At 38.8% G+C, this 13,558-nt stretch overlaps 1 protein-coding gene across 1 annotated transcript in view; it reads right to left on the bottom strand.

The window, feature by feature from the left end:
• Nucleotides 1–1,583: 1,583 nt before the first annotated feature.
• eeig1a (estrogen-induced osteoclastogenesis regulator 1a) overlaps nt 1,584–13,558 on the bottom strand; it is a 34,915-nt gene continuing 22,940 nt past the window's right edge. The window contains exons 5-12 of the mRNA XM_003444459.4: nt 12,725–12,841; nt 10,030–10,076; nt 9,049–9,200; nt 8,028–8,132; nt 7,308–7,503; nt 7,110–7,231; nt 6,457–6,526; nt 1,584–4,919 (exon numbers count right to left, since the gene is read on the bottom strand). Of these exons, the coding sequence (XP_003444507.1) occupies nt 4,874–4,919; nt 6,457–6,526; nt 7,110–7,231; nt 7,308–7,503; nt 8,028–8,132; nt 9,049–9,200; nt 10,030–10,076; nt 12,725–12,841 (855 nt within the window). The 3' untranslated portion in view covers nt 1,584–4,873. The remainder of the gene's footprint in view (nt 4,920–6,456; nt 6,527–7,109; nt 7,232–7,307; nt 7,504–8,027; nt 8,133–9,048; nt 9,201–10,029; nt 10,077–12,724; nt 12,842–13,558) is intronic.

Here is a 13,558-nt window from a genome sequence, read left to right as displayed (position 1 = left end):
TCACCCACAGCTTTGTTAATCATGCATTTTGGGCCACTTTATAAAAATTAATTAAATTTCGGGCTGAAAGAATGATATTTACATTATATTTCCTGATGCCAAATTTGACCCAAACAGCATGTAAGGGTCAAATTTAGGGATTAAATTTAAACCTAGAAGTCAAACTTTTACTATAAGCTTATTAAAAAGAAACGACTGAAGCCTGATCTTAAAAGTAGAGAGGATGATAATACAATACAATCAGATCTTTAAAATATGATATCTCTGGCAAATGCATTTGAAGTTTGCAGAAGCAAGTGTTGATTATTTCCCTGGTTATTTACCAGCTGATCAAAGAGCTGATAAGGTTGTGTAGAGCACTCTCTGCTGGTGGAGGTAGAGGATTACACTTACAGTAAATAATTTGTCCCAATATTGGAGTATTTTAGTTCCATAATTTGGATTATATAGAGTGGGATGATCCTGCAAATGTATCCACATGCTGTTATTGATATTATATCTAATTTATTGTCTACTTTTTCAAGCAAACCAACCAATGAAAGCTCTGAAGTTCTGAAAATGTTTCACCAGAGGATAATAAAAACATATCAAATGGTGTTGAGCTTTGACGACGAATGGGACCAGAGGTGTAGAATTGCTGGTGTTTTGCTAAAAAGTGACTGTCAGTATTTCTCTGTATGTTTTTTTTTTTTTATATCTAATATCTTTACTTATATTGGCAATTAGAATGTAGTCGACAGGATTTATGAAGGTTTTATATATAAAACTATATATAAAATCTATATAGTATATATTAAAAAATGACCTGTTTTCCAAGGATCTATATGACTCTGCATGAGCAGGTGTTCTAGTAGCTGCATTTCAATAGAGAAGAGACTTGGCAGCAGATTATAGAGTCAGTATAAAAACATTTAAACCAGCAAAGGCACATTCTAGTAACGATGCTATGAACTGCTGTAACTTTACAGCTGTGGTTTTAGTTTTCGTGAGGTATACTTAAACAAAGATTCGGTGATAAAGTGTTGCTTTCAGCTGATTTTAAACCAAAGCTCTGAACACACAGCCTGCTCCTGACCAGGTTGTGTGTTCAGCATAGGTTACCATGGTGATGTAGCCAGGTAAAAACTGGAAGTAAAATGCTTTTTTTTTTTCTTACTTTTATTTAAAATATTTTTAACAAAAATAAAATTATATCCCAAACACTTTTTTGATGGCAGAGAATAGTCAGACCGTTTCAAGCTGATAGGAAGGAAACAAATAACCACTGGTTACAACAACCAGCATATGCAGAAGATCTGAGTGGCACACCAGGTGGCACTCCCACAGGAAACTGAGGCCACAGCTCACACAGGCTCACCAAAATTGGAAAAAAAAAAAAAAAGAAAAAAAAAGAAAAAGAAAAAAATCAGGCACCTCATTCTTTCTGGTAGGACATTCGGATGACAGACGCTGCCCTGGCCTCCCAGGACGCATACAAACAACAGAAAATGGACAGATCTTTCTGTTAAGCATCCTTGTGACTCTGTATTATATTATATACATTATTATATGATATTAAAATAATGAAAAACACAAAGACAAACTCGGGTTAGCTTTTTATTGTTTAGAAGTCATCTTTTAAAAGAAATATACAAAAAAAATAAAGAGTCATTGTAACTATTGGGTGTTTGGAAGAACATTTCCAACTCAGTCTCTATAAATTTAGGTTACACTAGTTTCGTTATAATAGAAGAATTTGTTAAATTTGCTAAAAGGAAAAACAAAAGCACAGGGAGGCGAGTTGTGTGCATAGCTTATGACAAACCTCCAAAAGGAACCAAAACCATATAAATAAACACTTTAAACTAAATCAAAAGGCTCTGGTGACCCTAAACTCTGACTAAAACCTCAGTGGTTCATCCCCAAATGTGAGAATAACTAACCATGTGATTAATAAACTTACATCTATAATGAGCATAATGTGAAGCAGAACAGGAAAAAAATAAGTTCACTGATAAAGAGTCTTAAAATCTTACCTTTTAAAATAGTAAACATGGGGAGCAATTTGTTGTTTTTCAGGGTTTCATTTTACTATAAATTCTTAAACGTCTGCAGCTACGGCGTTTCTAAACAGCTTCTCAGAGCCCATCAGGACACCTTTACAAACTCCAAACCTAAACACAAAAATGATTTCTTATCAACTCTGACTCTAAAAACTGTCGAGTCTCTAATCTTTTTTCGTTCCTGTTAAATCAGATAAACAAAAATGTATTTTACTTTTGAGTAACTGAAAGCTCTCTGAAAGAAAACTGGTTAAAATGTATATAAAAGAGCATACCACTCTTTGAGGATATGAAAGATAAGATCCTTTATCACTGTCTGAGTTTCACCAGGCTGGTTAGCTATGAGAAATCTATGCATTTCCATTATATTTTTACACATTTAATAAAACAAAATATATTTTATTCTTCAGCAAAATGACCTGTTTTAACTCATCCATGAGTTTAGTAAACATACTAGTACTAGTTTAGTAAAGGCCCAACTTTTATGCAATTCACTGCTTTATCATCTTTTTTGATTGTTTTACAAAAAGAAAAATAAGATTTTAAGACTCTTTCTTTAGGATAAAAATCTATTTTCCATCCTGAGGTGGAAAACTTTGTAGAGCACCTGAAAAATTTCTTTAAAAGAAGCTTAAAACCAGCCCGCTGGTTGGCAACACAGAAACTCTGCTGATCTGCTGTTAAACAAAGCAGTCTGACGGCCTGGACTCTCACCCTGCAAAACCCTGTCCCTCCACCAGGGGGCGACAGAGGCTTTCACAGCAAAAGGCCATCGCCAGAGTTTACTGCACAGAACTACTGTTTTTCTGAAGACAGAACAAATGTAATTTAACTGATCGTCCATGTGAGTGAGCAAAAGTGCAGCTCGAAACTTTAGCATGCTGAAGTGAGTACCCCCCCCCCCAAACAAACAAACAAACAAACAAACAAACAAACAAACAAACAGTTCTCTCTTCACCAGCACTCTGACTTCAGCGTTTTCATCGTGCTTTAGGGTCATTTAAGAGAAACTTTACAGGCACAGAGTGGTTGTAGTGATTTCCCTGATCAACAGGAAACGACTTCAAACTAAAACAAAAAGTTTCTGCTCAGTGTTTTGTTTTTTTTAAACATCTGGATCACATTCAGTGTTGATGTGGTGCCTTCGATGGGAGATCAGATGCTTCCGGATTAGGCTCTTTTTAATCATTTATGCGCAGAGAGTTATCCTGCTTGGCTGCTGAGCCTCAGATGAGGACTTCTGGAGATGAAAATCTTTCCCTAATTCTTTTTAACGTCTTCAGCAACAGAAATGTGGCACAGTGATCTCAACCCACCGTCCCAGCAGCTGATCTGCAGGATTTTGAGAATAACCAGCAGAAAATATGAATAAACTCACTGTCTATTCTGTTTAAGTGTTTAAACTCCAACAATGAAAGCAGATAAATTTAAGAAGGCTCCTAAAAACTGAAGATCGAGACTTAATTTGTTAAGACTGCCTACCTGCAAAAAGCCAAACTCGGCTCAGAAATGACTGGTTACAACTGCCTGAGCTGAAAATAGCTGGCAAATGAAAACCAGGGATCCTGTCCCCTGTCTCCAGATTCTGCATTATTGTTTAACATCTCTGTTGAGATTTTACAGACTGAAGGCGGAGAGTCACCTCGACCCCTGTAGTGTTTTTCACCTACTCGAGAGAGGATGGATTTTTTCCACCGTCATTTAGGTAAGAAGCCAAAATAACCTGTGTTCCATGCTACTTTTTCAGCATAAGCCACAGATGTATACAAAGAGATCTGGTTGCATTCAGACGCTGGCCATATTGCTCAGGAAGAGCCGGGCCTCCAAATGCATGTAAATCTATGGAGGCGAACGCCTGTACGTGATTAACAATCATCACAACACGCTAGATATTCTACAGGTTTACAAGAAGTGTTTTTCTATAAATACTACAGCTGTAGTCGTGTAACTATAAAAGTCTGGTTTTCACAGCAGTATGATTATCTTTTTTCCTGTGGTAGTTCAATAGTATTGAGTTTGAAAAAAACACCACAATTCTGCAGCTGAAAAATGTGAAAACTGACGGTCCTGTCAGAGTTTTACTAACTGCAAGCTGCAAATGAGTCACTGAGTCTCATCTCATTGTTGCTGTGGTTCATGAATACCTTCTAACTTTATCCTTCAGGAGTGTATTCAGGATCGAAGTCCACGCCATGAAAGAGATTTAACTCTGACAACTCAGGGCGGGAGTTCATTTTGGTGTCAGGACAGTCAGATTAAAAATATATGAACTTTTTTTTCCATAAAAATGAAACAAACACTGAAGTAGAGTTGTGAATATAATCTGCCCTTCTCACTGCGATCTGAGTGGTATTTGAAGGCAGCAGTATGTATTTTCATGTATCTACATGAAAGTTTTCAGTACGTACTGCATCCAGTTAGTGTTCAATCGATTACTGCTGTCTTAAACGTGCATTTTAAAGGAGTTTTGGCAGCTCTGAAGCTAAAAAAAAAACGTTGGATTAGTGTACAGTTATTACAAAGCTTAATAATCAGCTCGATGCTTGAAATAATTTTTAAATCTATAAAACCTGCTGTTACTGTGCCACAGCAGCAGCTCAGGAGAAACATTTTTGTGCATTTTTGTCGCCCTTTAAAAGTCACAGAAACAGCTTAACGGAGTGCAGCACGAGTGCTGCCACAAACTTCACGTAAAGTGCACACTGATGAGGTTTTCCTCTCATGGCGTCAGACCAGCTGAAGCTCCAGGAAAAAAAAAAAGGAAAAAGAAAAAAGAAGAGGTCGTGCTGATCCACGTGCTGATCCACGTGCCGGCTCTCCTGCTGCTCGCTTTAATGGCTCTCAATCACCACGGGCTCGTAGCCACCAGCAGGCACCCTGCAGGGATCCAAAGACAGAATAAGAGTTAGCAATAGCAAGCAGAATTCAATTTCAGAGTTTACCGTTTCTCCACATTAAACAGTGAAAACAGACATGAAAACTGATTAAAAAAAGAAAATTGACTATAGGACTGAGTCTGTATAACTGTGCATGTTCACATTCAGATGCATGATATATGCTTCTAAATGGAGAACGGATGTGCTGGTTCACGCTGTAGCAGTAATTTAGCCCTCGTCTTATAGTTGCACATTATGATTTAATGTTTCTATGATCCATGTTTGACCTCCTCTCTCTCTGGTCCAACCGTAATGCTGATTCTGTTCTTGTGAGTTATTAAAAACTGAATAGCATTAGCGTGGTTTTAGGACTTTACCACACCTCTTTGAACTAAGGGGATAAACGAATCAATATGGTTTTTATCTTCAAAATAATCAGTTTTGTTGAAAGACGGCAAAAAAGCAAAAAACCCTCCTAAAACTAATTGAGGGAACACTGGATCATCACAGTGAAACTACAGTTAGGAAGCATAAACCACTGTGAATCCATTTCTCTCTCCTTATCCCTCCTCACTGATTGTTGGACCTGCAGCCCCGAGAAGGTTTGCGCCATCAAAGCACAGTTTCAAAAGTATTAAGGTGATACCAGGAGAGTGGCTGTTACACAAGAAGAGCTGGCAAAGCCATCGACCCAGTAGCAGAACTGCTATCTGCTCCTTTGTGCAACGAGGAGCTGGGGGAGCCAGAGGCCTACAGAAGGACCTCTAGTGGGTGACTCATGCATGTTTCTAACCCGACTGTGTAATCAGAGTCGCCGAGCATCCTCTAGTGCAGGGGTGGGCAATCTCAGTCCACAAGGGCCGGTGTCCCTGCAGGTTTTAGATGTGTCCTCGAACCAACACAGCTGATTTAAATGGCTAAATTAGCTCCTCAACATGTCCTGAAGTTCTCCAGAGGCCTGGTAACGAACTAATCATGTGATTCAGGTGTGTTGACCCAGGTGAGATCTAAAACCTGCAGGGACACCGGCCCTCGTGGACTGAGATTGCCCACCCCTGCTCTAGTGGGACCTGAGCTCAGAGAACAGCACAGTGTACTATAACTGGAAGTTATCATTTTCATTCAGCAGCTGAAAAGGATTCACAATAGTTTATGCTTCCCAACTGGACAGACTAATATACCTGACGTTTAACTGAATGAGTTGTAGTGTCATGACTGAGTGCTCCATTACAGCTATAACTCTTAGAAAAAGGAAGAAGTGACCAAATCATAGGAACCTATTTGAACTTCTCAGTGAGCATCAGAGGGAGAGTGACATAGAGATGGTGAAACAAGGGGAAGAGGAGGACAGGGCTTTAAATTCATATTTCAAAGTTGGGTCCTCAGAGGGAGATTTACGGTAAATTATTACATTGCTGTGATTTTCCAGTATTTTTGGAAACTGACTAGACTTCATGGAGTTCCTGCACTCCAATACTGAAACTCAAGTTCTGGGAAGTGAGAAATAAACCAAAAACAAAGACAGCAGAGCTCCTCACCCATTTCCAAGCCTGATGCCGCTGAGCGCCGTGGTTCCGTCTCTGCTGACGAACAGGCGCAGGTTGCTGTCTGAAAGTCCAGAAACACAGAAACAGAGTTAGCGGCCTCTGACGGAAACCAGAAGGCACACCGAAGAGAAGGTGATGGAGCACAGAGTCGGAAAACTGAAGAAGCACTCGGTCCAAAGATGGTGCAGCAGCTGCCTTTTTCTGCTTTTAGGCATCAATAAGCTGCTGTCAAATTAACTGTGAGACCTTCATATGAAGAGATTCACTGTAAACAAATGAGGCCTTACTGAAGAGTTACAGTCTGCAGCTACGGCTGGTGATGACATCATTTCCCACAAATTCACATCAGCTTTACACAGACTACAAATCGCCGGTAAAGCGTGCGTCTGCGTTCAGCACCCAGTAAACTTTTTGAAAACACTCCAGAAATAAGTAAATTGTATTTTCTCTGAAAAGTTATTGTACCAAGCAGCATGTTTTTGATCTTTTCTTAATTTTTTTTTACACTTCCCTTTACTTTTGATGCCTAGGATGCTGGTTTATGCCACTGTGTTAAGTTCACTGTGTGGTCTTTTCAGGAAGGTTTTACCTCCAGTTTCGCTGCTTCAAGAGAGATTGTATAATAAAAACAATCTTTTTTGTACCTTCAGTGTGGCTGATGTCTGCAAAGTTCTGGCTTTGGACGATTTTCTCCACAATGTCGTCGGCATCCATGCGAGTGTCGTTCACCCAGGAGGGGTGACTCTCCACCGAGTCCTGCTTCCTCCTGAAAATCAGTGGAGAATGAAGATTGTGTAGTTTGAACAGAACTAAGCTACAAATCAAGCATACTCTATGTGTACCTTGGAGGCCTATTTGGGGGTAAAACCGGTCGTGGGGGTCGAGGGGGTCTCTCCGGACGTCCAGCATCCTTGTCCCCATCTGGGGGGGTGTCAACCGTGAAGCACAAGCCCCCGGAGGTGCTGCTTCCTGTCGAGGTATTCCTGCGATGCGTGAGGTCCGACAGGCTGGAGGAACAGGAGTGCTCCGTGCTGTATCCTGCAGAAGGCCGTGAGGACGTCAGAGGACGTGTCAGATGTTAAACAGCAGCGGTGTTAAAATCATGCTCACCCTGTCATCGTTATGCTAAATACCAAATATTTTTTTCCTTTTATTGAGTTTTAATTCATCAGGAAATTTCCCAGTGATCTTGGCAAACTGGAAAAACCGAGCACCAACCATGGAGTTAAACATTTTTATACTTACATTAAATTATATTATTATAAAAATGTGGGCAATTAATATTCTGAATTTTTTTTTAAAAAAACACTGCCAAATAAACTTCTCTCATAAATTAAGGCAATGACTATCACAGGTGTATTACATTTACAGTTATGTGGTATTTAATGGTTCCCACAGTTTCCAGATCTCTTGAAAAGAATGACAACGAAAAAAACCTGAAAGAAATCAAATTGTTTACAAACTCAACAACACTAATTAAAGCCAAAAGTTTTAACATCCTATAAAATTAATTAAAAAACATAAGAAGAGCTGGACAAAACATCCGTGTGAGACTCCTGTACCTGAGATTTTGCTGTGCTGGCTGGCGTAGCTGGAGTTACGAGAGTGACCAGACTGGAAAGCTTCTGCAGGAACCGACTGATTCACCTCAGATTCCTCCAGGAGTCCTGAAGGTACACAAAGAAGAAAAAAGTACCACTGTTACCACCTCATACGTGATAATGATTGGTAAAAATGTTCGTAAAGAGCAGATATAATGCAGTCTGTTCACTTTCACAGCAGAAATCTAACCATCTATATATTTACGGCTTGTGGTTGAGGATCTGAACGTTTTCTTTGCATGGAAAAGGTTAACAAACTCAGCCTTCCAAGTCTGAAACGAAAACAGGTTTCTTTTTTTTTTTAGTTTAATTCAAACCTAAAATCCTAAAAGCAGTCGGCTAGTTTTCCCATACAAAGAAAATTAACTCTGGGAATTTCTGGCTCCAAGCAAAACATCTGGCTGAGATTTAGGAAAGTTGGACCGAGATCTAAAAGATCGGAGTCCAGTTTCAAGAACACATTATCTGATCTTTCATACTTTTCTTAATCTCATTTGTTTTAGACATCACTTCAGTGGGATTTATCCTTCAGTCTGACAGTTTGACAGATGTCACAGAGTTTAGGAGCCGTTTGGCTTTAACATTCGTGGATTGTTATGATGAAGAAGGGAAATCTGTCCTTGGATTAAACTCAAATCTCTTCTGACTCAAACTTCACTGCACCTGGAAAACAGCTGCGGGGGTTTAAAACCATTTTATTGATTCAGAATCCAAAGAAAATCTGCTCATCAAATTAAAATCCTTCCAAATATCTCCCTAAAACTCAAGATAAACAGTAAAGTACTATATACTGATCATTTACATATTTGCTCTTTGTATTACATACCATCCTCTTCCTCTCAGACATATTGTGCTTTTCCTGATTTTTCTGTCATACTAAACCTGTTAAATGCTAAACCTGTTTATCATCATTAGGCTTCAGACTGCTACAGATGCTCAGTTTCAGTCCTATTTCTTCGTGGCTGCAGCACACGTCGTGTACCTGAGCTGATGATGGAAGGCCGATGTTTGGAGGCTCGGCCCAGGGAAACCCCTCCCGGCGGTCCAGTCTCAGCAGTGCCCTCCCCCTTGCAGTCCAGCTGCAGGGTGTGCTCCTGTCCTGGGATGGAGATGGACTTTGCTGTGCTTTGAGGTCTGCAGGGTAAAAAAAAAAAAAAAAAAGCAGCTTATCAGCCTGGGACAGATTAAATGGGGACAGAGGTGCAGTTCTGCTTAGCTTGGCATGCTCAGATAAGATTTGTTTTATTGAGGGAGGAAAAACTGAGTCATTTTGGCAACAAAAGGACAGAACGGCACAAAGTTATAAGCACTAAGGAATCTGGTTGAAATGAACTTTAAATACCAGTAACATATTAAAAACCAGTGGACTGCGCAAAAGGTTTTACTGCTATGCAGTACTGTAGAAAATATTGTTTATTAAGCTGGAAATGTATAGTCTGTTTGTTTTTTTACTTTAACAAATATAAAAGAAAGTGACAAAATAATAAACACAAATCTTCAAGACTTCCAAAGTGTGACTAAAATCCCCCACAATAAAAAACACTTTAAACACTATTGTCTGTGGTCTGGAGTATGTTCGCCTTCACAGCAAAAGTTGTGCCTTATCACTGCAACCACCATGTTTCCAAAGGTGCAGCTTTTACTTTGGAAGCAAATGTTCCCCATTTCCAGCCTGTGGCACTCTTTTCACAGTGTCACTACTACTGCCTGGCAAGTAGTTGGAGAGTGTTTGCAGACAACTCATCATGTTCCATGCAAACTGCAGGCAACTACGTAAATCTGGCACCAATCAAATCAATCGCAAGGAGGTTTTTGCTGCAGCACATTTTTCCCTAGCAACCTAGAGGATGCCTGAGCCCTGCATGCACAGCTAATCACATATTTATTTATCAGTTTTAATCATTTAGCACATCTTTTGAGAATTCACTGTGACATCTGAAATCTCACACTGAGGATTACTCACGTTTTAAAACACGGATCTCCCGATAGGAGGGTCATCCCAATGATCACCTTTTGGAAAAAAAATTAAAAGAGCATTTTTTTAAATCTTTCATTTGAAGGACATCTCAAACAGGAAATTCATCTTAGACAATGAAGCAAACAAACAAACAAAAAAGTACTTTAAAGCCCTAACTAAAGAACAATCTTTGATTGTGATACTGTACATCAATGTAAAGCTTATTTAAGCACTACTTTTTCACAAACTCACAAAGGAAAAAGTTTCACTTTGAAAATAAAAATCAAAAAAAAAGAATTCAAACTGTAAAGCAATCTGATGATTGAAAACCAGTTTTAAAAACAAGTCTGATGTGCATCAGATTCGCACACATCCGAACAAACCTTTTCATGAGACTTTTCAATACCTTTAAATCTTTTATCCAAGGTTCTGATAATCATTACTACCAGTTCACGATGGACAATATGGATAATTCCACAACGCAACAAGAGACGCCGACACCACACAAATACAAGAAGACATCATCCACAGACACCAGCGACGTCAGTCAGTGTTCTCGCATCTATAAACAAAAAACTGGACTTACTTGTTACACTACACAACAAAATAAAAAAAAAACTCCTATCAAGTCTGAAATACATGCATAACTACATCGAAAAATTCCAGCATGGTAATAGTGCACTCAAAGACACCGTTAAAACTTTAACCGAAGAAATTAAGTTAGTCAAGAAAACAAAACCATGAAGGAAACGATATTGAACATCCAAACAAGAAGCATGCCTGACAATACCAGCTTTTCTGGCATTACCCAGCTGAAACTACAAGACTTTGAGTTATACTTACTCACAACCTAAATATGACAACTTCCAGATCAGCCTTTTATCCACAGTTAAAATGAAGATGCTTAATTACCCGTTTTAATTGCTGCTCCCCCCACCCCCCACCCCAAATCTGACAGCCTGGGAAACTTATCAGAATCACCAAACCATCACTAGCACCTTGTAAACAATCTAGCACAACACGGTCCACTATTCATCATGGGAGGAAAAGGGAATCACTCATCACCAACACCTATTTCAAAATAATACATTTATATCATTTAGTGCATTGATCCAGAGGCATGGACTTTGGAGAGAAGAGTCCGTCTGCTACCAACAACTTAAATCCATGATTAAATCTAAAACAAACTCAGTTGATAACTCACTGGAACCACCTAAATTATTAGATAAATTAATAAAAATAATTAATACAAGGAAAAATCTCATATCCAGAATATATAAGTTAATATGTACCTCAGAAACAACAACAGCAATTTCAGTACAGCGATGGGAAAAAGACTTGGCCTTCTCTCTACCAGCTCTGACTTCTGAATTAAAACATGCATGAATATATTTTACCCTACCAGGAACACAAACCTACAACTTATACAGTATAACGTTATTCACAGATCACACATCACTTAAAGGGAAATGGTTAAAATGGATTTGTCGATATACTTGCACACAACAGTTAACTAAGGTGGTGTGAAAATAATTATCGGTGCTACCCATGCTGCGTTGTACACATGTAAACCTTTTCATTTCACTGTTGTAATGTAACCTAAAGCTGGCAGTTTTAATTTTATTTTACTTGTTCAACACATTGTTATCTTTACTTTCATTTTTCATTTTCCTTTCAGTTTCAATGTGAATTCAGAACCTAACCCAGTGGCTGAAACGCCCAAAAATGTCCATCTTACGCTCATGCCGAGATATAACGTGACTAAACTGAAAAGACTGTTGTTTTCTTAAGAAGTAATGAGCATCAACTGGAAAAGCCTGGAATAGTTCCCATTAATCCCATCTGTGACGTGTGAGCCACAAACATCTGCGCAACACAAAGTCTTCCAGAGACTCAAGATGACAAAAACACTCGTGACTGTTTTGGCTCTTTGCTTCACAGAGTGGTTTGTGTTCATGGTCACTGGGTGGCGCCATAGAGTTCCTCAACTTCCCAACCTCCTTCATCCACAAAGACAATGAAGTGATTCAGCTTCATCGTACTCAGCACAGTCACTTTGTGCTCATTTCCACTGTGATTATACAAATCGTTTTTTCAATTAAAAAGAGAAACATTACTTGAAGCCTAAAATGACGCCTGCTTTTGTTGGTCAACGACAGTAAACAGTTATTGAAAGAAAAAGAAAAAACAAAAACAAAAACAAAAACATAAAAACCTGACAATTCTACAGATTGAGAAATAAATTCACAGACTAATTATTTTATTTCTTATTTTAGATCTCAATAGAACACCTTTATAATGTGTTATAACAGAGGATTTACATCTTGGATGTGCAGCCGACAAATCTGCAGCAGCTATGTGATGCTGTCATGTCAACATGGACCAAAAGATTTGGGGAATTTTTCCAGCACATTGTTGAATTTATGCCATGAATTAAGGCTGTTAAGGGAGTCCAACCAGGTACCAGCTAGTCTCTTTTTAATACAGCAGTTTTTTGAGTATTTCAGCACCACACTATCATCATAAAACACAAACACAATGAAGGTGCAAAAGACATGACACTGGTCCTGGAAGGTGGCAGATCTCATCACAACAGCTTTAAATAAAAGAGGAGACAACCGCCTCCTCATTCTCTGTCTGTCCAGTCTGCTCACTTCTTAATAAACATCCAATATTCCTATTTCAGTGCTCATCTCCTTGCCTTCAGTATGGAGTTGTCCTGCCGTGTGTTCTTCGTGTCGTATCCCTCCAGCAGACAGCAGCGCACGGTGGAGCCTGAACCTGCGAACTCCGCCATGTTGAGGTCTGTGAAGCCCAGCTGGGTGTGAAGAGGAGTTTGAACAGAGTTAATTCAAGCTGCTCTAATGGAGGCCTTCTCCGGTCTTTATTTTTGGCACACGTTCGAGGTAAAGCAGATTTCTGAGACACCCATCACTTAGCACGCCAAGTAATTTTACGGCGTTATCGTCACAAGCTTTTGAAGTGTGAAGCAGATGACAGGGTGCAAAAACCACAAGTCAGTCTTTACAGACATCAAGCCAGACTGAGAGTGAAACCTGTATTTTTAAAGTTGTTTTAAGCATCCTTTTTTTCTTTTTTCTTTTCTTTTTTTTAATTATACTGATGTTATGTAGTTTCATAACATCAGTTTATCTTATCGAGTTCAATTAGTTTGATTATTCTTCACTTTCACTGGTTCTCTGTTGTAGAAACTTCTTGTAAAAAATACAGTCTTCCTTTTTAATGTCCTCTGCAGACTTTAAACATCCATGGCTTTCCTTTATAATTATCTTTCAAACCACTTCAAAGCCTCGACTCTTTTGGGTGTCTTACTCATTTTTAGGATGGCAGATTTACAACAGATGAACATTAAACATTTAGGTTAAAAGCAATCCACTTGTTGCATGGTCCTAAACATTGGTAAACAGGTGTGGCACTTTCTTTGTTTATCCTATTAGACAGATGAGTTTTTCCTTTATATATTTAATGTTCAGTGGTTAATTCTCATTAAATATGAACAATTTTTGAGGTCCTT

This window comes from Oreochromis niloticus, linkage group LG12 (genome assembly GCF_001858045.2).
Source record: "Oreochromis niloticus isolate F11D_XX linkage group LG12, O_niloticus_UMD_NMBU, whole genome shotgun sequence".
Classification (NCBI taxonomy): domain Eukaryota; kingdom Metazoa; phylum Chordata; class Actinopteri; order Cichliformes; family Cichlidae; genus Oreochromis; species Oreochromis niloticus.
This window is presented reverse-complemented; position numbering and strand designations above follow the sequence as displayed.